Below are 26,945 nucleotides of genomic sequence, written 5' to 3'. Positions count from 1 at the left end.
TCGCTGTTTAACATCAAAATTAAAGCAGGTTTGGTCAGAAAAACGAAGAGCAATTTCATAAAAACATTGTTAATAAATAATGTTTTTTCACCTCACTTTCAGTATAGAGTAATTATAAATTTTCATTTTTTTAGCTTTTTTTATTGTTTTTCGAAGTTTGAAGTTGAAGTTCCTAATATACTTGTATATTTAATCGAAAAAAAGACGATGATAGTGAAAAGAATCAATGATACAACATATTGTTAAGTTCGAAGATTAAAAAATATGACAGTTTGACTATTTCTAATCAAAGATCGGGCTTATATAAAACTAGTCAAACTAAAGCACCTTGAAAAAAAACCTAGATTTGTATACACTTCTTTCCCGTTTTGGTGAGAGTTCTTTTCTCTCCTTTAGGGCTTTTCCCACTGTTTGTGTGTAGGCTTTCCTGATCCAACGGCAGCCTCTTGTTCGTTTTCTTTCTTTTTGTTTTTGTATCCTCTGCTATACTTGCAAATCCTCCATCCTGTTTGCTTTCGTTTTACCTTGCAGGTCCTAAACTCTGATCTCCACCTTGTTCCCACTCTGACTTTCAAACTACTTGTCCTTCGTCCCCTTCCTCTTAGTTTCTGACAACTGATTTCCTCCCACTTCTTCTAATTCTTTCCACTTTGGTTATCTCTCTGTTTTCATTTCTTCCTTTTTCTCATCCCCTAACTCGCTCCATCCCCACTTGTTTTCACACCAATCTCGATCTGCAACTATATCTCCCAACCATGCTTTGACGCGTATTTTCCGGAAGGTTTGTAGAGCTCCGGCTCGGGTGTTTACACCACTTCCTTCTACTTTTGTGTCTTTATTGGGAATGATGCTTATGGTTTTCCCATTGGCTTCCCCATTGGTATCTTTCGTTTTGTGGTAGCGGATCATATGGTGCTGGTTCGAGGATGATAGAGCTACGTGTTTTCTCCTTCATAGGTCATTGTTTGGTTTGCAGTGTGGTGGTGGATCTCTGGTACTGTGGTGATGGCAGGGGTGTCAATTGCTTAGGTTTTTTGGTTTGTTTAGTTTTTGAACTGGGCTCTTTGCTGATTTTGGGCACTGTTTTTTAAGTTTGAGGTCCTGTTTTATTTTTGTGCTTAATTTTTGTATCTGAGCCTCTTTGTTTGTATGTGTTATCTGTTGGTAATGAAATTTGCACCCTTTAAAAAAAAAGAAAAAAAAAGAAAAGAGAATCTAAAACTCTATTGATGGTTAGCGCGAAACAGTTTCCTTGTTCAGGGAGAAGTTTGTGGAGGTAATCTTTTGGAAAATATTTATATACACGGACACCCATGCACTCCATTGACAAGTAATGCAATTACAATGTTGATGATATTCTTGTATATATATTTTCGTAAAGGATAGTGCTATCAACACATTCATTTTTTGTTTTTATACATTTCTCTCAATTTTTTGCTATTAAATCGAATGAATTGAAAAATATCAATGGTAAAAAAAAATTAACACTCATTTTTGCTTCTCATATCTCTCTCAATTTTTGACCGTCAGATCGAATAAATTGAAAAAGATCGATGGTAAAAAAATAACAAGAGTGTGTGAATAACACTATCCTTTCCTAAATTTTATTTACAACACCTTCGAATAGCCAAAAATAAAAGAAAGATGAAAGGGAAAATGGATAGTTTGATAGGATTATTAGCATGCCGATGGAGGTAATTGTACTGAACCGCGGAGCAAATGCACTGAGAGACAGAAAGACCTAGTCCACAAATGTCTGGGAAACTACCAAAAAGCCTCGTAGAAGGATATGGATGATATAACCACCATATCATTCCCCACGCCCTTAACTCAACTCTTTCCTCTTTACCTTTGAGAATCAGCTCCAAAATGCAAATGAGAACGGCTAGCATAGCCAGCAGCATACCAATGAGTGCAAAGTGGGCATGACTTAAAGAGGAAAGCTGATCAAAAACAGCTGAAGCGGTCTCTATGCCAAGGTTAGCGATGAAGAACAAGATCCACTTCTCTGAATTTGTAGACTACAAAAGGAAAATTTTAGTGAAAGGTCAATTATATAATCAGAGATATACATAGTAAGAAATAGCTTAAGGGAAAATGTCGGTCAACTATATATAGTTATGAGTTTTGAGTCTTGATCACTACCTTTGTGTCCTGCCTTGGCTTGCCATTATCATCGACTTGTTTCTGCAAACTGGATATAATGTCCTTGCTAATGTACTTGGGCTCCTATAGACGTTTGGACAGAGATGAATTACCCCAGCTCTTATATATGTTATTAACAATACTAATTGTACAGATAAAATAGCATAATAGTTGGCACCCTCGTGGACTCTATCAATGTATGTGGGATTCATACGTATTAGAGACTGTGTTCATCTAGCTTTGAGCGTATGTAATTTGCACAAGTATGCAAGCATTAGAATAAAACCTTGTTTGCCTCTCCATAGAGCCGAAGTAAGGAATTGATTAGAAAATGTTAGATAAGGAGGCTAGTCTTGGACTAGCACTAAAATTTGATTCCATATTAGTTGCACAATAATATCAATAAAGCACTTTTTCTTATAATCACCAAATCAACCCTAGTAGGCTAGCACAACCCTAATCAACCGCATACACACACATCGAAAAGATTACGCGTAAAATCAAGCCCGTTGAACAACCTTTCTAAGATAGTTGAGCGCACATATATATTCAAACGCTAGCATGCCAAAGTTTCTGAGTATTTTGCAAAAGAAAAATAACTACTGTGATCCACAGCACTATTACCTCCGGTGGCCTTAGCTTGTAATAACTACTGTAATCCACAGAATTAGATAAGCTAAGAAAGCTGGTGTGCCTGGGCTCGTCATGAATGTTCATCACATGCGATCCGCTAGAGCCTGCAGATCCTTTGGAATGTGGTTTTCCTTGAAGCTCAAAATCCATCCTCTCCTCTAATATTCTCTTTGCAAATACACAATTTATAAATCAAAGAGAAAAAAAAAAAAAAAAACGAAAAATAATGAACGGGGAACTACTGAAGAGAGAAGCAGAGAGCTTACGGAGAATCTGGTGTACATGGATTTTACCCTTAATTAGTCTTTATATAAAGATTGAGTGGACGCGGCCTTTTTTCTAGGATAATAATAATTGACGCGACCTTCGACGTGTATATGTGCAATAAGCAATTTCTTTGGACTTTCATTGTTAAGCAAAGTAAGCAAGCTCCTTTTTTATAACCGGAAACTACCGTGTGTAGTACATACCATCGTAAGAGATGCCAAAGTTTTCGCTCTAAAATGGAAGCAGGGATTGAAAAAGGTCTCCTATACTTCTCCTATACGAGTACTATGCGCGTGATAATTGTAAAATAATTTGTAGTCACATCAAGTAAACCTTTCCTGGCTAGACAAAAATGAACCAAATGGAGATCTTCACCTTTGTTAGAGTTAACAAACAGGATAAATTAGGTTAAATCTTTTATTTTGGATAAATGACAAAAAACTACTTCAATTATTGGTTTCACGACACTATCATATCTCATTTTTTAAAATTGACAATGTCATACATCATCTTACGAATTTGGTCCAATGTCGACCTCCGTCAGTTTTTCTGTTAATTTCTTTGTTAAGAGCTGACGTGCCTAGAGATGGACCCACTCACTAATCCAACTGGATTAAAAATTAATTAAAAATATTTTTAATAATTAAATATTAAAAAATTTAAAAATAAAATCATTATTTATATAAAATTGTGGGATCCACCCTCTCTCTCGCCTCTCCCTTGCCTCTCTCTCTTCTCACTCTCTCTGGGCACCTGCATCCCCAAAATCTCAAAGTCTAATTATCTCCTCTCTCTCTCGATACAGAGTCTACACCTGAGGGAGTTTCCCCCACACCTTTGCTTCGGAGGACAGTCTCGTATTTTCACCATCATCTCCAAAAACTCAACTGAAACCTTTTCCCTCTCACAGCGAATCCAATACGACGGTCGTATTTGCTAACCTGCATCGGGGTCACTCTACGAGCACCACGCACCGCCACCTCTCCAATAAGGCTCCAATCTCCCACAATCCTCGCACTGTCTGTTCTTTTTCTCTGCTTTTTATCTACTGTCCCCACTAAGTCTCTGCCTGAGCCAGAAACTTCACCACCGGGCTCTCCCGGAACTCCTTCAAAACCTCTGGTTCTCCCGAAGCTCCTCCTCAGTTGGGTTCTCCTTCTTTTCAAAAATTGAATCTTCGTTCAGAATCTTCTCCACTTCCAGGGTGTGCCTGTAATCCGGGTCGTTCTCGCATTCCCAGAAGAACCACTCCAGCATCTGGGTATAGTGTCCGGGCTTTTCCTGCTCGGGTTCGGATGGGTTTTTCGGGTCAGGTTTCGGGGGGCCGTTGAAGAGGTTAGAAAGGCTGAGGGAGGAGAAAATTGGGAAGGGATTGGGCAGTGGAAAAATGAGTCGGTGAGGGAGAGGAAGTTGATGGGCAGGAAGGGGTTTAGGGGGTTTATGGAACCACCTTTCGAAGGGGTTGAAGAAAATGGAGGACTTGGGAGAGACAGAGAGTATGAGAGTGGGGGTTTCTGTTTGAAATTGGGGAATTAGGGTTAGGGTTTGGGTCGAAGATCTTCGAAATGGAGGGAGTTCTGGAACAGAAAGAGGGACAAAGGTAGAGGACGGGAAAATATGGGGGTTGGGGGTGAATGTTGTTGAGGGCTGCGGGGGAGAATTGCAGAGGGAAAAAAGGGAGGGGGTTCTGGGATTTTGGGGATACAGGTGCTCAGAGAGAGAGAAGAGAGAAGGCAAGAGAGAGAAAGAGATGAGAGAGAGGGGCGAGAGAGGGTGGATCCCACAATTTTATATAAAAATATTTTTATTTTTAATTTTTTAATATTTAATTAATTTTTAATCTAGTTGGATTAGTGAGTGGGCCCCGTTTTTAGCCACGTTAGCACTTAATAGAGAAATTAACAGAAAATTGACGGAGGTCTGACATTGGACCAAATTCGTAAGATGAGGTATGACATTGTCAATTTTAAAAGATGAGGTATGATAGTGTCGTGAGACCAATAGTTGAGGTAGTTTTTTGTAATTTACCCTTTTATTTTTCTTTCCTTGTTAATTGAAATCTTATTTCTTTTTTATTTTTTTAACAGTGTCATTTGGCTTTTGTCTATGTTATTATTTGAAGGTTTGTTATGGTTTTATTTTTATTTTTTATTTTTTATTTTTATTTTTTATTTTAAATTTGAACAAATGATATTATCTATACTAAAAATGAGGGAGTGGATGGTTTTATTTTTATTTTTTATTTTTTATTTTTATTTTTTATTTTAAATTTGAACAAATGATATTATCTATACTAAAAATGAGGGAGTGGACTTAACCTCACAATGGACTAGCAATAATGTGGTTCAAATTCACCTTCGGTGAGAATCGAACCTAAGACCTCTCACTTACAAGTGAAGAGGAATATCACTAGATCGTAGTACTAAGTGGTAAATGTCAGAAGTGGGATTTGAACCCACGCCCTCTTTTGAAGGAAGAATTCTTATGTTAACACCCCACATATTGTTAAATACATCTTACACACTCAATGCATCCCACATTTGCTTTCAATCAAAATTTATCTTAATACACCCCCACTTACTTTTCTATAATAACCCCCACACTCCCCACACTCCACACGCTCAATTAATTTTTTTTCTCAAGCAAGAGTTCAGCTTTGGTGATCCAGCCAGCCCTGTTAACCAGATTTCCTGAAGGATTTGAATCCTTGCTTGACCCTATTTGCGAAAACAAAATCCAAGGTGATATTATATTTTGTTTTACATATTATGTATTCCTTTGGTTCTATATGACTCATAAACCTTACATCATCAAACTCTAGCGACTACTCTTAAATATCTCATTCTCTCCAAAAGCTCTATCTCTCTCACCAAAACCCTAGCCGCCATCCTCTAGCTATGGCTGGGGTTGGTGGAAACTTCTCTCTTTCTCCTCCTAGCCCATCCTCCCTTCCTCTTTCCTTTTTTCCCCCATCCCAGCCTTCTCCCCCTTCGCCATCCACGTCCTTCTCTCCCCCTGGCCTCTCGCCAACCACTCATTCCTGGCCTTTACTTACCTTATATCCCCTCTCGTGCTTCTCTCCCACCATTTTGTGAGCAAGTTTCCAAGGATTTTAAGTCTTATACTTTAATTCGGTCCATGCCTTTTCAAGATTTCTTCTTTGATTTGGTGCTCGATTTCTTAGTGTGGGCTGGATTCGTGGCTGCAGGTGGGTTAGATCCACCATCGTTAGCTCGTTTCTAAGGTGGTGTCACCTTCCTCGCCTAGTTTTTGTGGTTGCACTGACACGTGTACTCAAATTTGGTGGCTTGGCTTGTGCGTTTCGGCTTGATCTGGCAACTCGTCTTGTACGTCTCAGCTTGTGCGGCTCTGCTGCTTACTACGGCTAGTTCTTATGGTGTTCGATGTGTGGAGACCGGTATCTTGTTGTCCAGTGAATTTGTAGGTGCCCTTGGCCTAAGTGCCTCGTCCCCTACTGTGATGAGTTGACCATCGAATCCCTTCTCGAAGTAGTGTAGTTATGTTTCACTTGCCTTACGTGCATCGTGGTGGCGTTGTTGTTTTGGCTAGATTGGTCTTCGCCTTTGTGTGATGATTATGTAGTCTCGTCTGCCAACGGTGACTTGATGTTGTCTCGCTCTACTGTGATGACTTTATGTGGCCTCACTATTCAGCTATGACCAATGTGGCTGCCTCTAATTCTTTGTTGCGTCTATCGTTTATTGTGATAGATCTATACTGGTGGCAATTGTGCGCTTGGCAATTGTTTTTTGTGCTTATGATAGCCTACTAGAGGTTTACTCTTATTTGTCTAATTGTGTAAGTTCACTCCAGATCAATTTATTGGTCATTGGAGCTATGTACCCAATGGCACCCTTATACTTGTTTGTGTTGATTAATGAAATACCACACTATTGTTTCTTGTCAAAAAAAATAAAAATAAAAACCTTGCATGCTTTTGGATGTTGATTGCAAATCATTAATTTTAAATTACGGTTGATCTTTTGCAGGAATTTGACGAGATGGGCTACAGCACCTCATATAGAAATGATGAAAGCTTATCTGATAACAATATGGAGTTTGGATATTACTCTTGTTCCAGGAAGTTGTCCAAAAGTTCTTTTTGTTGCTAGAATAACAATACGGAGTTTTAAATGAAAATTTGAAACTGAAAAAATTTCAAAACTAAAATTATTAAAATCTTACTTGCCGACCAATATGACTCAAGATAGGCTAAATAGATTAGCAATTTTATGCATCGAAAAAGATTAGGTTGAAGACTTGAATTATGATAATATAATTGACAATTTTACTTCAAAAAATGTAAGAAGACGATTTCTTAAAGGTTGAAATTTCAAGAAAGAGTTTTACTTGGAGTGATTGTATATGATTTTGCTTTTGATGGTCGTCTTAGGTACTATGGCCCCTGGTATGTTTTTTTCTTTCAAGTAATATAATATGAACATGAGGGCTTAGTATCTCAGCTTTGATTAGATTCCAACCCTCTTTAAATATTTATTTTAATATATGTTATTGTATTAAAAAAGGCACATTTTGAGAGTTTTCTCCAGACCCCAGAAAACTCAGGACCGGCCCTGCTTCCATCACCACTTAGGCTAACTCAAAAGCTTGAATTGTACATATTTCTCCTTACTTATTTTGGTACAATGACTTAATCATATTTTACTTCCTTGAAGGAAATTAATTAATTTAAATGAACTAAAAGTTTTCAATCTGTTTAAACCTATAGAAACTGATTCCCGTTTGTTAATTTATGTAGTTTGATTTCCTTGAAGCTCAAACTCCATCATCTCTTCTAATATTCTCGTTGCAAATACGCAATTTATAAACAAAAGAGAAAAAAGAAACAAAAAATAATGGACGGGGAAATACAGATCGAAGAGAGAAGATGAGCTTACGGAGATTCTGGTGTACATGGATTTTACCTTTAATTAATCTTTATATACAGATAGAGTGTACGTGTCCTTTCTTCTTGGATAATAATAACGCAAGCGGCCTTCGACTTGTATGTGCAATCAACAATTTCTTTGAACTTTCATTGTTAAGCTTACTAATTAAGCTCTTTTTTTGTAACTGAAAACAATTGTATTTGTGTGTAGTACATGCCATCTTATGAGACTTTGTCAAATATTCATCTTCACTTGAAAGTGAGAGGTTTTAGGTTCTTCTTCACTTAGTACTACGGTCCGGTGGTATTCCTGTTCATTAGGAAGTGAAATGTCTTAGGTTCGAATCTCGTGGATGACAAATTTGATACCAATTTAGATTACTCATTGTGTACTTTAGCCGAACTCCTTCTTCTTTTAGTGTAAAAGTATCAATGCATTAAAAAAAAAAATGGAAATGGGGATTGAAAAAGGTCTCCTATTCTTCTCTTATACATTAGACCCAGCAGTTTCTGACAGGATACGAAATAATGGATTTCAGGTCAACACGGTAACTAATCGGGTCATTATCGGGTGACCTGTTAAGAACTTAATAGGTATACACGTGGGTAACCCGTTTCGACTTGTTAAGAAAAAAATTATTTTGATAATTTTAAAGTTTAATTACGAAAAGATCTATTATAAAATACAATAGCCATATTAATATATACAATATATTCTATATTTAATATATAGTTTGTATTATTATTCTATATAAGTTAAAAAAAAAAGTTTTAGTCATTATTTATTTTTATTATGAGAGTTCCTTATTATCATTACTAGGATAAATTTTACTTAGCATGTTGTTGTCCAAAATTAAAATAAAGTAGTATAATATTTGTATAGGCAAGAACTAAGAAGAAATACATACAAGTATGAAAAATGTAAAAGAATATATAAACGCTCGTGATTCATCATTATCGATAAACCTTAAATTTATATTTAACCGTTGATTGTCATTTACGCTTTATTCTTCTTATCGAATTTCATATTTAAAATTTTCTTTTTTGAAAACATGATCATTTGGTGGATGTAAGAAGATGAACGGTTCAAATCTTTGATATGTTTCAATATTTACGGTTAACTGAAATATGAGTCGATGTCGTATAGTTTGCAGAAAATTTATAAACATCAACCAATATTTTCACTAACAGTAAAACTCTGAATATAATATCAACGATCCAAATGACACACCCCGATCGAGACCAGGGCATGCTAGCCGTCACATGGAAGTGACGTAACCATGTGCACAGTGCGGAAACTAATAAAATAATAGTAGAAATAGTAATACGAATAAATAAGAACTAGTTTTACATAAAGTAATAATAAACAAGTGCAAGCGTAAGTGCGACACTAAGTTCAGAGCATGAAAGCCTAATGCAGTCCAGGAGAAAACGACGCGACAACAGTTCACCCGTAGGTGGTCCTACACTGGTGGTGGTCTGTCAGATATGCCGGGGAAATCCTCAGGGAAGCCACCAAACGTGCTAGCCAACTAGAACCTAGAGGAGCGCAAAACAAAAGCGTGAGTGGGCAAAAACAAAGCTTTTCGAAAACCATTTAATAAATAGTTCTAACCCCTCGCTGTAAAACCTGTATACTTCCTAGAAAATAGAATATACAACTATATATGTCATGCTCAAGAATATGCTATGCCAAAACCTCAAAATGAAATGCAAGTGCTCAGGTAATATCGCATCAATATCATATAATCTGTCAGCCGGAGTCACCTAACGTGACCTGTACGGCTGAATCTAGAGCTCAAATCTCAATCTTACTAACTGGACCTGCACACGAGTCGGAACCACCTAAAGTGTTCTATACGACAAGCCTGGGTGTAATATATATATATATACGCTCAAGTGCTACGATCACGTGAAGGCTGAGCGAATAATCGCGGGTCACCTACGAGTCGGAACCACCTAGAGTGGTATGTACGACAGGACTGTGCACCTAACTAAGATCCAAGCTGAGCGTGTGGTGTGGGAGGTGAACATCACGTGAAGGATTGTGCCCAACTCTGGGCGGGAGCACTAACACCGGGGGTGCAGGTTATGAGCTCTCTATGTATCTCAAATCACTACTGAATGTAAACATGAATTATACTTACCTGACACTTACCTGTGCGTCCGCACCACCAATACATACACATATATAAATGCAACTAACCATGCATATCAAGCGGCAATATAATATATGGCATATAATGAATAAACGTTTTAAATCACTTTCTGGGAAAAATATAAGTATATAGGTATATACAGAAAACCAAAAGCCCACTCACTAGTAAGTGGAAGGGTCGTAACCCCCCTGCCGTGAGTGACCACGCTCGTCCTCGGGATAGGATTCACCTATATGCGAAAGAACTATAAAAACGTTAATTTTAAAGCACATAACCAAACTTAAGAAATAACTTCTCATACAATACTCAAATGGGGTGCATGAATACACCAATATGATCTACTCAACCTCAGGAACATCCCCATATTTTTAAAATAATTTTTCACCGTCGCACGCGCCCCCACGTGCCGTCCAAGGCACGGCCACACGCGCCGGCCACGCGCAGGCACGTGCCTGGCACGTGATAGGAGCATATTCATGCGACTTAAATGGCTTGTTCTCGTGCATTTACGTTATGTTTCTTTAGTTATTTTAGTCCTTTAAGCTATTTTCGTGTGTTTGTAGGTCCAAAGGGCTAAAGGAGCAAAAAGATGCATTTTGGAGACTTTTGGAGCACTTTTGGGCTAAGGATGGATAGCTTATGCTTGGCGCCAAAATGTTGGACGAAATTGAAGACCAAAGTGTTGGAACTTTGTTCCCTTTAGTTTTAGGACATTTAAACCTTTCCAATTCCCTTATGCCGTGCATCTCCACCTTTCTCCCAAAACCATACACATGCATTCATTATTCATTCTCTCACATGCTCCCATTACTTATCATAATCACATATCATATCACTTATCATTCACCACTTATCATTCATCACTTATCATTTTCCACTTATCACTTATCTTATCATTCACCACTTATCACTTATCATATCATTCACCCACATGCTATCCCATTTCAGATTGCATTTCATTCATTTCACATGCATTCCATCCTTTAATTCACTCACACACACTCATAATCATTCACATTTTGCAATCACATGCACTTCCTTTAATTAATTCATCCTAGCTGTCAAAGCACATGTACACTCACCCTAATCATTCACATAGCTTTAATTCACATGCAAACACATTGCACTACCATTCACCACAGAAAAACACCATCATTGCCGAGCCTAATTCCCTTTGCATCCATTCCACATGCATTCACTTCATCATTGCAGCCACATTTCCACTCACATCCATTTAATTCACATGCTTTCACATGCATTTTCAGCCATGCACATTCACCTTGCATTTGCAGAAAATCCACTTCCTTTGCACATGCATTCATCATCATCACTCTAGTTTTAATTCACATGCATTTCAGATTGCATTCCATTCATTCCACCCTTTAATCACATGCATCTTGGCAGATTTCACATGCACACACAAGCATTAGCACATGCAACCTAGCTGTCATGTTCCCCCCATTTCACCTATAAATACTCATTCATTCATTCTCATTCATACACAATCCATTCACCACAGAAATAAGGCCTTTGTGCCAGAAATTCACCCATTCCAAACACTCTTCCATACACTCATCCATTGCAGAAATGTAGACCATCAAACTCCCTTGTGCCATGCTCTCCCTTACAATCCAAACACCATCCTTCCATTCCTCCACCACTACCCAAACCATTCACACCATCAAACTATCCTTAGACCTTGTGCTACAACGAAGAGGAAGAGAAGAGTGCCTAAACGTTCATACAATTCAAGTTTGAGTTGTTGGAATGTTTAGGTGCTTCTTTGATTTCAATGTTTAATTTCAATACTCTTTGTTTTGTACGAATGAGGAATGGAAGATAAGAGGGCCTAAACGTTCATACAATTCAAGTTTGAGTTGTTGGAATGTTTAGGTGTTTCTTTGATTCTCTTTGTTTTGTACCATGAGGAACTAAACCCCCTTGGTTAGGGGGTGATTCGAATATATGTTTATGCTTGCATTTTGATTTGAATACTTCTAATTGCGTTTTATAAGTTGTGGATTCAATTTGTTTAACCGTTTGATTGATAACTTATTTATGTATGTTTATTGAGAGTGCACGCTTAATTTTCATGCATGAATATGACGCTAGAATATAAGTGAGTTTCACCTAATAGTTATGAACTTATATTCACAAGTAGTGGAGGTTGCTTATAAACAATCGCGTTAAATGAATTCTTGGCATAAGTTTCATGCAATCCATAGTAACGAATGCCTCGTCAACACTTATAATTTTCATAGAGCGTAATGATTCTTGCTTGTATCTCTATTATGCAATCATGTAGGGGACTTGTGGGGAATGTTTTGAATTGTTGTATGCGCTAACCCATCCAATTCAATAACGTTAGGAATATTTGAAGGTTAATTAGTGCATCACGGTTAACCCGGGGTGTTGAGTTTCATGGTTTATTGAAATGCAATTGGAAATCATTTTATTATGCAAGTATAACATGTATGGAGATGAACCCCTTAGCTAGCCTTCATTCCATTCAAATTCTATCACACATTCACATTTACATTTTGCTTTAATTTGAATCTGTGCATTTTAGTTAATTTTCGTATAAATCTAAATCCCCCTTTACTTTAATGTCCAATTTAGTTAGAAAGTGTTTTAGTTTGTGTTTATGAGTGTTTTGATTCATTTTATTTCCCAATTTCGTCCAAATTCACCAAAGTGCTCAAAACTGCCCAGAAAGTGATTTTAAGGCAGTTTTGAGTGTTTTGGGTGATGTTTGAGTCTTTTGGTTTGTTTTAATGTTTTAAGTGATTAGTTTTACATTCTTTGAGTTAGTTTAGTGTTTTATATTGTGTTTTTACGTTCTTGAGTCAAGTTATTACTTAATTTCGTCCAAATTTGTGTTTGTGCTCAAATCTGCCCAGAAAGTGGTTTTTAGGCAGATTTGAGTGTGTTTGTGTTGTTTTGAGTCTTTTGGTTTGTCTTAGTGTTTTAAAGTTTAGTTTTGCATTCTTTGAGTTAGTTTAGTGTTTTATATTGTGTTTTTACGTTCTTGAGTCAAGTTATTACTTAATTTCGTCCAAATTTGTGTTTGTGCTCAAATCTGCCCAGAAAGTGGTTTTTAGGCAGATTTGAGTGTGTTTGTGTTGTTTTGAGTCTTTTGGTTTGTCTTAGTGTTTTAAAGTTTAGTTTTGCATTCTTTGAGTCTAGTATAGTGTTTCATATTGTTATTTTACGTTTTTGAGTCAAATCCAAGTGGTTAACAATCCCTCCTAATCCCCGGTTAAGAACGATCCCTACTTATAAATATACTACAATTTGACGAAAAGAGGGTTTAATTTGTGTGCGTATAAATCTCGCATCAGCACGCTGATGGCGTCAGTTAATGCCGTCAGGAATATTCCGTTAACTTTAACGGATTCCGTCAACGGCGTTAGGAATATTCCGTCCAAACTGACGGAATATTTCGTCGTCTTCTCCGGCGAGGCTCCGGCACCGTCACCGGCGCCAGAAAATCGGGAAATTTTCAAATCGTGATATCTTCTTCGTTTTTCAACCAAATTTCACAAAATTGGTACCAAAATGAAGCTTACAACGAGAGGAACAAAATCATAACACTTTCAAGTGCTAAAATCCACGAAATCTCGCCGGGAAAATACCCCCAACTCCGGCCAACCTTGAAACTCGCGATCCCGACGTCCAAAACCTTCAAACGAACCACCCCGAGTCTCCTAAGGACCTCATCAAGCTTCCTACAAGCTTAAAATTCCCAAAAACATAAGAATTTACGTGTGCATGAACAATACCAAAAATCGGGTATCCCGAGTTCGACGTGAAAACGAAGGTATTCTTACCTGAAATAGGTATGGTTGGACTCCAATGAACCTCACTAGCATGGATATGTACTTTGTTTCTTCGATATGTGAAGGTTTGATGTGTTTGTGTTTGTGTCCGTACGTTTGGATGGAAAATGGGAAGGGAAATGGCATGGGACAGGGAAAGGGTGAGTGTGTGTGTGTGTGGGGGAATGTGTGGTCCACCATCAGCCAAGAACCAACCAAAAACAACCACACAACGTAAAGAAATCGCACTAGGGGCAAAATCATCTTTTCACACGTACGTTTTTAAAATTTTCGGAACGGGCTGTCACAACCTACCCACCTTGATAGAATTTCATCCCGAAATTCAAAACAACCATACAACAAACCCCTAATGATCAAAGAACAACCGAGGATACAAATCCCTCATCCGATCTTCTGTTTCCCACGTAGCTTCCTCCACAGAATGATTTCTCCACAAAACTTTCATTAAGTTCACTGTCTTGTTCCTCAGAACCTTTTCCTTCCAATCTAGTATCGTCACTGGTTCCTCGTCATAAGTCAAATCCGGATTAATTTCCAAGGGTTGAGGAGGTATCACATGAGACGGATCAGCAACATAATGTCGAAGCATAGACACGTGAAAAACGTTATGTACTCTAGCCAACTCCGGAGGCAACTCCAACCTGTAAGCTACCTCACCAACTCGCTCAGTGACCATGTATGGTCCAATGTACCTGGGACTCAACTTACATTTCTTTCCAAACCGTACAACACCTCTCCATGGTGAAAGCTTCAAAAATGCCCAATCGCCAACCTTATACACTCTGTCAGTAGCATGCCGATCTACTAAACTCTTCTGCCTGTCCTGGGCTGCCTTCAGGTTAGACTTAATTACCTGAATATTGTGAGTAGTCTCCTCAACAATCTCTGGACCTACCAAAACTCTTTCTCCGACCTCTGACCAACACAATGGTATGCGACAAGATCTGCCATACAATGCCTCAAATGGTGTCATGCCGATACTCGAATGAAAGCTGTTGTTGTAGGTAAATTCCATTAAATCCAACCGCTGGTGCCAAGCATCACCAAACTGTAACACCGAAGCTCGCAACATATCCTTCAAAGTCTGAATGGTTCTCTCTGACTGTCCGTCCGTCTGAGGATGATACGCCGTACTATAAAGTAGTCTCGTACCCAAAGCTTCCTGAATCGACACCCAAAACATAGATGTAAATCGTGAATCACGATCCGAGACAATACTCACAGGGACACCATGGTACTTCACAATCTTCGAGATAAACAACTCCGCTAATCGGCCCAAATAATACTTCTCCCTCACCGGAATAAAATGTGATGACTTAGTAAGCCAATCAACAATCACCTAAATGCTGTCAAAACCATTATGTGTACGCGGAAGCTTGTACACAAAATCCATAGTAATATTTTCCCATTTCCATTCTGGAACGGGAAGCGGCTGCAACAACCCAAACGGCTTCTTCCTTTCCGCCTTAACTTGCTGACAAACAACACACCTACTCACATACTCATCTATTTCCCTCTTCATACCCGACCAATAATAAAACGGTCGAATGGTATGATACATTTTAGTAGCTCCTGGATGCATAGCATAAGCCGAGATATGTGCTTCATCAAGAATTGCTTTCTTTAAATCCAAATTATTAGGCACGAACATCCTACCTTCCTGCATCAACATGCCATCCGAATCCCGAACTCTGAGGTCTCTCCTCCTACCCCGATCGCGAGCTTGGATCAAATCTTGAGTTTCCCTATGAGCTACCTGAGCTTCAAGCACCCGATCGACCAGAATTGGTCTAACTTGAAAATTAGCAAGTAAAGCCACATCTCGATCTTCTGCTTTCAACCTCACTCCATTTGAACGTGAGTCTGCCAAAAGAGGAATATGACTAGCGTACAACGCATTGATACGGCCCTGAGACTTCCTGTTAAGTGCATCAGCCACTACATTTGCACGACCAGGGTGATAATCAATCGTGCAGTCATAATCACTGAGCAGTTTCATCCACCTCCGCTGACGAAGATTAAGATCTTTCTGCATAAAGAGATACTGAAGACTCTTATGATCTGTAAAGATCTTACATTTCTCTCCATAAATGTAGTGTCTCTACAGCTTCAACGCAAAAATGATAGCTGCTAACTCCAAATCATGGGTAAGGTAATTCAACTCATGAGATTTCAACTGTCGTGAAGCATAAGCAATCACCCTACCATGCTGCATCAACACACATCCCAGACCATTCAAAGAAGCATCACTATAAACCTTGAAATCACCACTATCGTCCGGGAGTGCCAAAACAGGTGCGTGAGTGAGACAATACTTCAACTGCTGAAAACTCTGCTCACACTTATCATCCCACTCAAATTTAACGTCTTTCCTCGTTAACCTCATCAGTGGTAAAGCAATCACAGAAAAATCCTTAACAAATCGTCGATAATACCCTGCTAAACCAAGGAAACTCCTCACCTCAGTGATGGTTCGCGGTTGCTCCCATTTCTCCACAGCTGCGACCTTTTGGGGGTCCACCAAAATACCTTGAGCTGAAATGATGTGCCCCAAAAACACAACTTGGTCTAACCAAAACTGGCACTTACTAAACTTAGCATACAATTGGTGTTCCCTCAACCTTTTCAACAACAAAGTAAGATGTCGAACATGCTTCGCTTTCGATTTAGAATACACCAGAATGTCGTCGATGAAAACAATAACAAACCTATCCAAAAATGGCTGGAACACTCGGTTCATCAAATCCATAAAAGCAGCTGGTGCATTCGTCAAACCAAATGGCATAACCAGAAACTCGTAATGACCATAACGAGTCCTGAACGCCGTCTTAGGAATGTCATCCCTACTAATCTTCAGCTGATAATATCCAGACCTCAAGTCAATCTTGGAGAATACACAAGTGATAGGAGCATATTTATGCGACTTAAATGGCTTGTTCTCGTACATTTACGTTATGTTTCTTTAGTTATTTTAGTACTTTAAGCTATTTTCGTGTGTTTGTAGGTCCAAAGGGCTAAAGGAGCAAAAAGATGCATTTTGGAGACTTTTGGAGCACTTTTGGGCTAAGGACGGATAGCTTATGCTTGAAGCCAAAGTGTTGGACGAAATTGAAGACCTAATTGGAGCCAAAGTGTTGGAACCTTGTTCTCTTTAGTTTTAGGACATTTAAACCTTTCCTAATCCCAATCATGCCATGCATAACACACATCCATTCTAACACATTGTCATTGCACATGCATTTCCTTCATTAGTTAACCCACATGCACTTATCACTTATCATCACCACATATCATATCACTTAATCACTTATCACTTATCATCACCACTTAACCACTTATCATATCATAACCACATATCATATCACTTATCACTTATCACTTAACATATCATCCACCTACTTCACCTACAACATCCACCTACTTCACCTACAACATCCACTTCACCTACAACATCCACCTACTTCACCTACAACATCCACCTACTTCACCTACAACATCCACCTACTTCACCTACAACATCCACTTCACCTACAACATCCACTTCACCTACAACATCCACCTACTTCACCTACAACATCCACCTACTTCACCTACAACATCCACCTACTTCACCTACAAATGACATAGCCATATGTTCCCTCCACTACTCCTATAAATACCCTTGCATTCATTCATTCATGGAGATCTCATTTTCATACACAACACATTACAAACACATTCTCCCTTCCCTAGCCGTGAGCTTCCCATCTCTCCCCTTATAATCCAAACACCATTTTTCCATTCCCCTTCCACTTCTACACCACTCCTCATCCATTTCCATAATCCCCCAAACCTCACCTTAGACCTTGTGCTACAACGAAGAGGAAGAGAAGAGGGCCTAAACGTTCATACAATTCAAGTTTGAGTTGTTGGAATGTTTAGGTGATTCTTTGATTTCAATGTTTCATTTTAATTCTCTTTGTTTTGTGCGTATGAGGAATGGAAGAGAAGAGTGCCTAAACGTTCATACAATTCAAGTTTGAGTTGTTGGAATGTTTAGGCGTTTCTTTGATTTCAAAGATATGAGGAAATAAAACCCCCTTTAGCTAGGGGGTGATTCGAAACTATGTTTATATTTGCAATATGAATTGATTAACTTTCGTTGGAATTTCATAAGTTGTTGATTCAATTTGTTTAACCGTTTGATTGATAACTTATTTATGTATGTTTATTAAGAATGCGCGCTTAATTTTCATGCATGAATATGACGCTAGAATATAAGTGAATTTCACCTAATCGTTATGAACTTATATTCACAAGTAGTGGAGGTTGCTTATAAACAATCGCGTTAAACGAATTCTTGGCATAAGTTTCATGCGTATTCCATAGTAACGAATGCCTCGTCAACACTTATAGTTTTCATGTTGCTTAATGATCTTTGATTGTATCTTTATTGTGCTGTTCACGTAAAGGACTTTTGGAGAATGTTGTGAATTGCGTTGCGCTAACCCATCCAATTCATTAACTTAAGGAAAACTTGACGGTTAATTTAAGCGGACCTAATTAACCCGGAGTGTTGAGTTTCATAATTTATCGAAAGACCAACTGAGAATCAATCTTGTATGCAAGTGTAACATGTGTGGAGAAGAACCCCTTGGCTATTCCATCATCCATATTTTCATCACATTTATATTTACGTTTTGCCTTTAATTACAATTTGTGCAATTTAGCTAATTTCGTCAAATCAAACCCCCCCTTTACTTTCCTATTCTTTAGTGCTTAGAATCTGTTTAGTTTATGTTTTAAAGTATTTTTTTGTTTTTTGGTTTGTCTTAGTGTTTTAAACTTTAATTTTGCATTCTTTGAGTCTAGTTTAGTGTTTTAAACTTTATTTTACGTTTTTGAGTCAGTTTCCAAGAGATTTGCAATCCCTCCTAATCCCCGGTCCAGAACGATCCCTACTTATACTTATACTACAAATCGACAAAAAGAGGGTTTAATTTGTGCGCGTATAAATCTCGCATCAACAAGCACCTCGAAGCTGATCAAATAAATCATCAATACGTGGTAACGGATAACGGTTTTTAATCGTCACCCGATTCAATTGCCTATAATCGATACATAGCCTCAAAGTTCTGTCTTTCTTCCTCACAAACAAAACTAGAGCTCCCTAAGGTGAAGTACTAGGCTGAATGAAACCCTTATCCACTAATTCCTGCAACTGAACTTTCAATTCCCTTAACTCAGCGGGAGCCATACGATAAGGAGTCAAGGAAATAGGATTAGTACCTGGAAGCAACTTAATAGTGAACTCCATGTCTCGGTCTGGCAGTAAACCAGGTAAATCCTCAGGGAAAACATCGGGAAAGTGTCTGACTACCCTCACATCCTCTACTCTGCTAGGAGCAGCCTCATCTAACACCACATGAGCTAAGTACCCCTGGCAACCTTTAGACAACAACCTTTTCGCTCGCAAAGCCGAAATAACGCCATGTCTCACCCTACTTTGCTCGCCCACAAAAGTAACCACAGGTAGTCCAGGACGATGGAACGTAACTATTTTCCCGTAACAATCAATATTGGCACGATTGAAATGCAACCAATCCGTGCCCAGAATCACATCAAAGTCAACAATATCTAACGGGATAAGATCAGCTGACATAACAACATCCTCCACTATCACTGGACATCCTGGGTACACACGATCTACAATACATCTCTCCCCTCTAGGCATAGCGAACTCTAAATCATACCCTAGAGGTGTGGGGCGAGGTTGCGTCACTTGAGCAAATGTATGAGAAATCACAGAATGTGTAGCACCACAATCAATTAATACTCTAGCAAAATAACCAAGGATATTTAACGTACCTATAATCAAATCTGGGTTGTTCTGAGCATCCTGCAGAGAAATATTATGAATACGCCCCTGGGTCTGCAGTCGTCCACCTTGACCTCTGCTCGTCTGGCCACCACGACTCTGAGTGCCACGCCCCTGACTGGGCTGACCAGATTGCCTCGAAGACCCCGCACTACTCGTAGCAATCTCCCCCTGCTGAATCTGTCCTCCTTGAAACCACTGAGGCCCACCTGCTAGAATTGGAGGATACGACGTATAGCCGCCAGAATACGGAGGATAACCGCCCTGGGGATATGGGTCCTGGGGATACTGATACTGTCCAGGGGTATAAGGAACAACATCGCCCTGATAGTAGTAGGCACCACCTCGACCTGTCTGCCCATAATTACCCAGACCCTGGATCTGCTGAATCGGTACAGGTGGTGGCAAGAAAGTCTGCTGCGGCTTCTGCTGTTGACTCTGGGGACAATTTGCAGCCCGATGTCCCATCTGCCCACACGTAAAGCAACCACTGCTGCCAGCCCGATGCCGATTATTGCACCTACGGCAAACTGGGGCCCTACCTCTACCAGCATCACCCTGTCTCTGGCCTCTAGCACCACCAGCAAACCTACCTCCACGTCCCTGACCAGTGGCGCTAAAACCACCGTTAGAAGAGCTAGAACTAGTGCCACCCCTCTTGAAGTTCTGTGTCCTACGAGGTCCGAGCGACGCCTGACCTTTACCTTTATCATCCTTCCTCTGATTACCATCTTTCTCTTCTTCCTCACTCTTGCTCGGCATATTTTCTGAATCCTCAATTCTCAGCAGAATCTCATAAAACTCCTGGTAGGTATCACAGTGGGTAGTGGTCGCCATCGAACGCCACTTCTTCTTAGTGCCTAAACGGAAACGACGAACCATCTCCGCTGGATTGCCAGCAACATCTGGATGATAGCGAGACAAATCAGTGAACCTCCGGTAGTACTCATTCGCTGTCAACTTCCCCTATCTCAACTCAGTGAATTCCTGCTTCTTTCGATCAATATACTCAGGAGGCACAAACCTTCTCCTGAACAACTCTCGGAAAACATCCCAATCAGTCCTCTCAGCTGGAGTTAAACGACGAAGTTCCTACTCCCACCAGGACGCAGACTCCTTACCCAAAAACCACGATGTCGTCTCAACCCACTTCTCGACAGGAAGATTCCCCTGACCGTGCAAAACACGAAAAGTCTTCTCAATATGCTCTAACCATCGCTCCGCACCCTCATGACCCTCGTTGCCTTCAAACTTATCCAGCTTCAAATTATACATAGTCTCTAGAGGAGTCCTCTGGGTACGGCAAATCGCCGACTGAATAGCTGTAGCAATAGCTTCCCCCAGCTGAGCAATATCGGGGAAACTAGGCTCAGCAGAGCGACGTGGTTCCCGACGAGGCGGCATAATTCTGACAAAAGACACCAAAACCATTAGAATACTCACAAAAGCACAGGACTGCGAAACCTAGGCTCTGATACCAAACTGACACACCCTGATCGAGACCAGGGCATGCTGGCCGTCACGTGGAAGTAACGTAACCATGTGCACAGTGCGGAAGCTAATAAAATAATAGTAGAAATAGTAATACGAATAAATAAGAACTAGTTTTACATAAAGTAATAATAAACAAGTGCAAGCGTAAGTGCGACACTAAGTTTAGAGCATGAAAGCCTAATGCAGTCCAGGAGAAAACGACGCGACAACAGTTCACCCGAAGGTGGTCCTACACTGGTGGTGGTCTGTTAGATATGCCGGGGAAATCCTCAGGGAAGCCACCAAACGTGCTAGCCAACTAGAACCTGGAGGGGCGCAAAACAAAAGCGTGAGTGGGCAAAAACAAAGCTTTCCGAAAACCATTTAATAAATAGTTCTAACCCCTCGCCGTAAAACCTGTATACTTCCCAGAAAATAGAATATACAACTATATATGTCATGCTCAAGAATATGTTGTGCCAAAACCTCAAAATGAAATGCAAGTGCTCAGGTAATATCGCATCAATATCATATAATTTGTCAGCCGGACTCACCTAACGTGACCTGTACGGCTGAATCTAGAGCTCAAATCTCAATCTCGCTAACTGGACCTGCACACGAGTCGGAACCACCTAAAGTGGTTTGTATGACAGGCCTGGGTGTAATATATATATATATATATATATATATATATATATATATATATATACGCTCAAGTGCTACGATCACGTGAAGGCTGGGCGAATAATCGCAGGTCACCTACGAGTCGGAACCACCTAGAGTGGTCTTTAGGACAGGACTGTGCACCTAACTTAGATCCAAGCTGAGCGTGTGGTGCGGGAGGTGAACATCACGTGAAGGACTGTGCCCAACTCTGGGCAGGAGCACTAACACCGGGGGTGCAGGTTATGAGCTCTCTATGTATCTCAAATCACTACTGAATGTAAACATGAATTACACTTACCTGGCACTTACCTGTGCGTCCGTAGCACCAATACATACACATATATAAATGCAACTAACCATGCATATCAAGCAGCAATATAATATATGGCATATAACGAATAAACGTTTTAAATCAGTTTCTGGGAAAAATATAAGTATATAGGTATATACGGAAAACCAAAAGCCCACTCACTGGTAAGTGGAAGGGTCGTAACCCCCCTGCCGCGAGTGACCACGCTCGTCCTCGGGATAGGATTCACCTATATGCGAAACAACTATAAAAACATTAATTTTAAAGCACATAACCAAACTTAAGAAATAACTTCTCATACAATGCTCATATAGGGTGCATGACTACACCAACGTGATCTACTTAACCTCAGGAACATCCCCATATTTTTAAAATAATTTTTCACCGTCGCACGCGCCCCCACGCGCCGTCCAAGGCACGGCCAAACACGCCGGCCACGCGCAGGCACGTGCCTCGCACGCTGACGGCGTCAGTTCACGCCGTCAGGAATATTCCGTTAACTTTAACGGATTCCGTCAACGGCGTTAGGAATATTCCGTCCAAACTGACGGAATATTCCGTCGTCTTCTCCGGCGAGGCTCCGGCGCCGGCGACGGCGTCGGAAAATCGGGAAATTTTCAAATCGTGATATCTTCTTCGTTTTTCAACCAAATTTCACAAAATTGGTACCAAAATGAAGCTTACAACGAGAGGAACAAAATCATACCATTTCAAGTGCTAAAGTCCACGAAATCTTGCCGGGAAAATACCCCCAACTTCGGCCAACCTCGAAACTCGCGATCCCGACGTCCAAAACCTTCAAACGAACGACCCCGAGCCTCCTAAGGACCTCACCAAGCTTCCTACAAGCTTAAAATTCCCAAAAACATAAGAATTTACGTGTGCATGAACGGTACCAAAAATCGGGTATCCCGAGTTCGACGTGAAAATGAAGGTATTCTTACCTAAAATGGGTATGGTTGGACTCCAATGAACCTCACGAGCATGGATATGTACTTTGTTTCTTCGATCTGTGAAGGTTTGATGTGTTTGTGTGTGTGTCCGTATGTTTGGATGGAAAATGGGAAGGGAAATGGCACGGGACAGGGAAAGGGTGAGTGTGTGTGTGTGTGGGGGAATGTGTGGTCCACCATCAGCCAAGAACCAACCAAAAACAACCACACAACGTAAAGAAATCGCACTAGGGGCAAAATCATTTTTTCACATGTACGTTTTTAAAATTTTCGGAACGGGCTGTCACACCAAACCGTTCATCTTCCTGCATCGTCTAATAGATCATATTTTCAAAAAAGAAAATCTGAAAAAAAAAAAAAAAAACATAAAAAACAAAATATTATGAGAACTGTTAAAGACTTTACTTAAATAACCGCCGTAAGATAAATGAGAGTAAATTTGTACCGTTGGATTCTATTTCACTTATATTATTAAAACTTTTTTGGACGAAAAACCCCCTTCTCTATTCCAATATTTTCCAATTTTACCAATTGATCAATTTAGGTAAGCGAAAATATACTTAAAAGAAAAATACGTTTTTATGTTTTGTATGTGACAATATGGTATGTATGTACTTATTTAGTATTATGTTTTTCATTTGATTATTTATTGGTTTAAAATATATTTTCCTTAACGAGTAACGGGTCGGGTCATATTACCTGTTAATATTATCGGGTCGATTTCAGGTCGGGTTATTTTACCCGTTTATTTTAACAGGTGTTACACAACATGACTCGTTAAGATATCAAGTAAGACACAAAAACGACACGAACATAAAAAACATGATACGAATGCCAGGAGGTCTACTATACGTATACTATATACGTGTGGATTAATTGTAAAATAATTTCCAGTCACATCAAGCAAAACCTTTCCTGGCTAGACAAAAATGAACCAATTGGAGATTTTCATCTTGTTGGTTGTAGTTAACAAATAATTCGAAATCTCATTTTCATAAACACAGACCAGACTCCGAATTAATTATATATGATTTTTGTTATATTGAAAGAGCGAACCTATCACCATTTGTTACTTATTTGTTCATGCTCCATCGGCACTTAATTAGGCTAACTCAAAGACCTCAATTGTACATATTTCTCCTTACTTCTGTTGTTACAATGACGTTTAATCATATTTTACTTCCTTGGAAGAAATTAATTACTTTCCAAGGGAAATTAATTAAATATTTTTAATCTATATTAAACTTAGAAAACCGATCCCCATACGTCTGTTAATCCATGTACTTTGATTTTGTTTACTTTATTCAATCATTGTTAAAAACTAAAAAAATGTGTGCAAGTGAAGAAAATGAAGTGTAAAAATCATTTCCCTAAACCAAAGGGCACCACAATACTTTTCATGTACGTTCAAAATTATAAAAAATTTCATTGAAGCGAAACAATAGAAGATGAATTCATATTGAGCACATAATTCATAATTTGATTGGAAAATTGGTCATTCTAGAAAAGTTTATAAGTATGTTTTGTTCAAATAGAGAGAATGATGAAATTGGGGTTCCACCTCCACCATAAAACCAATTGGTAATATGGGGAGTAGCCTAAGATCATATAAACACATAACAAAACTTGTGCCTCACCGATGTGGGACAACTCTTAACACGACCTTGCACGTGTGGCTGATTTTCAAGCCTACACGTGGACAACAACTAGGTGACATAGAGTGCGTGTGGCCATTTGGCTTCACATGAGGACAACTCGCATGTGAGACCCCATTTTATGGGTCACATGTGGAGATCCACACATCAGCAACCACATGGAGCCAAGTCGGGGCTCACCCATCGCATGGGGCCAAATGGGGACCCACCCAATCATGTGGCATCTTTGACCTACGTGGAGCCAAGTCGGGGCTCACCCATCGCGCGGGGCCAAAGGGGACCCAACCAATCACATGGTAGCCTATCCGCTAGCTCTGATACCATGTAGAATTTTTTTAGGTCGACAGACTGAGGGCTCACTCCAACAACACCGATACTATCCCCACTTTACCACCTGCCCAATCCTCAGGTGTGGGGTTTTATCACAAAAGGTCTCGGTGTTAGTTAGAGTGGGGTAATTCTATTTAAAGTCTTATTCTTTTCTCCATTTGTCCGATGTGGGACAAATGAGGGTTCCAACACTCCCCCACACATGAGACCCCATTTTATGGGTAACACGTGGAGATCCACACATCGATAACCACGTGGAGCCAAGTCGGGGCTCACCCATCTCGCAGGGCCAAACAGGGACCCACCCAATCACGTGGCATCTTTGGCCTACGTGGAGCCAAGTCGGGGCTCACCCATCGCGTGGGGTCAAAGGGGACCCACCCAATCACGTGGTAGCCCGTCCCCTGGCTTTAATACCATGTAAAATTTTTCAGGTTACTGTCCTCACTTTACCACCTGCCCAATCATCAGGTGTGGGGTTTTATCACAAAAGGTCTTGGTGTTAGTTATAGTGGGGTAATTCTATTTAAAGTAGTCTCTTCTCCCTCTGTCTGATGTGGGACAAATGAGGGTTCCAATAGAGATCAACATTAGTGACACGATTGACATGAGCAGAGTAAGTGAATTGTCTAAAACACCCCTATAAAACGATAAATGATAATTAGATAGTGTAGATGGTGATGATATATGATATTGAGATAGTATATATATTACCAATAGGATATAGTAATAAGTGTTGGAAATATTGGTGATGTGGATGCTACTTCTCCTACAATAAGTCACATTACATAAATATTAGTATATGATAATTTTCATTGCCACAATTAATTACATAAACTGAACAAAATAAGATAAAATACTTATCTTTGGTAGGTAGAAAACGCTCTTTGTCAATGCTTGATTAGAACAATATTTTAGGTTGAGGCATGTAAGTTCATTGTCCTTAAGAGTAGAATTCACCCTTCTAAGACAATGTCTCAGTGTAACAGGTTATGACGCCCTACTCTCCAGGATACAACAACCTATGATCCTTGTAAGTGTGCACTCGCAATACTTGAATCGGGTGAACAACTCGATTCTTCTATTGGTACAAAACAAGTGAATAACATATCAATATTTGAAACAATGAGGGATCTATAGACGAGAAAGGAGAATTGGAGAGAAAGCGAAATAGATGAAAACATAAGGAAATCGAAAGTGGTCTTTCCAATTTGCCACAACGTAAAGTGGAGTTTATATAGGACAATGGGAATGAGGAGAACGTTACTATATAATTGCCCAATAACGGGTTAATCAAGATGGCAACTTCAAAGACAAAATTTGGTTAAAACCCCAACATTATGACCCCTTTAATGCGTCATTTTTGGTTTGCAAACATAACTGAAATTAAGATTAAAAGAAATCATTAAGAATAATATTAACGTGATCAAAGAGGAGTTGTATTTTGAAATACCCAATAAAAATTTCAACAATCCCCCACATAATTCAAAATACAAATCGAATCACCAGAAGGGAATTTGAGAAACAAAAATGTAAAAAAGACAAGGAAGTACCAACAGAAAGTAAGAATCCAACGCATCATAACTGGTGTCTTTTGGACTATGACCAACCTTAGGACGAGCTAGCTGAAACCCAATAAATTTTGGTGAAAATTAAATTTTCTATGAACAAAGATTTCTTTGTGTGAATCATAGGACTAACCACCCACGTTGAATCCTCGAAATCAAGCTTGTTCGAGCGGGTTGGTGC

The 26,945-nt window shown here is 39.5% G+C and overlaps 2 protein-coding genes across 2 annotated transcripts; both read right to left on the bottom strand.

Moving 5' to 3' along the window:
• Positions 1–1,238: 1,238 nt before the first annotated feature.
• Positions 1,239–3,050, bottom strand: LOC137721277 (uncharacterized). The gene is made up of 3 exons (XM_068460385.1): positions 2,770–3,050; positions 2,146–2,229; positions 1,239–2,021 (listed from the first exon to the last, which is right to left on the bottom strand). Exons 1-3 carry the CDS (start codon positions 2,926–2,928, stop codon positions 1,605–1,607), a joined length of 660 nt encoding a protein of 219 aa, XP_068316486.1. The 5' UTR covers positions 2,929–3,050; the 3' UTR covers positions 1,239–1,604.
• Positions 3,051–3,914: 864 nt separating this feature from the next.
• Positions 3,915–21,213, bottom strand: LOC137724955 (uncharacterized). The gene is made up of 8 exons (XM_068463586.1): positions 20,912–21,213; positions 19,800–20,743; positions 19,221–19,379; positions 18,964–19,091; positions 16,414–16,875; positions 15,609–16,053; positions 14,645–14,867; positions 3,915–4,200 (listed from the first exon to the last, which is right to left on the bottom strand). The coding sequence occupies exons 1-8, from the start codon at positions 21,211–21,213 to the stop codon at positions 3,915–3,917; spliced, it is 2,949 nt and encodes a 982-aa protein (XP_068319687.1).
• Positions 21,214–26,945: the final 5,732 nt, after the last annotated feature.

This window comes from Pyrus communis, chromosome 2 (assembly GCF_963583255.1).
Source record: "Pyrus communis chromosome 2, drPyrComm1.1, whole genome shotgun sequence".
In the NCBI taxonomy this organism is placed as follows: Eukaryota; Viridiplantae; Streptophyta; class Magnoliopsida; order Rosales; family Rosaceae; genus Pyrus; species Pyrus communis.
Note: the sequence above shows the minus strand (reverse complement) of the source record. Positions and strands in the feature narration are given on the sequence as shown.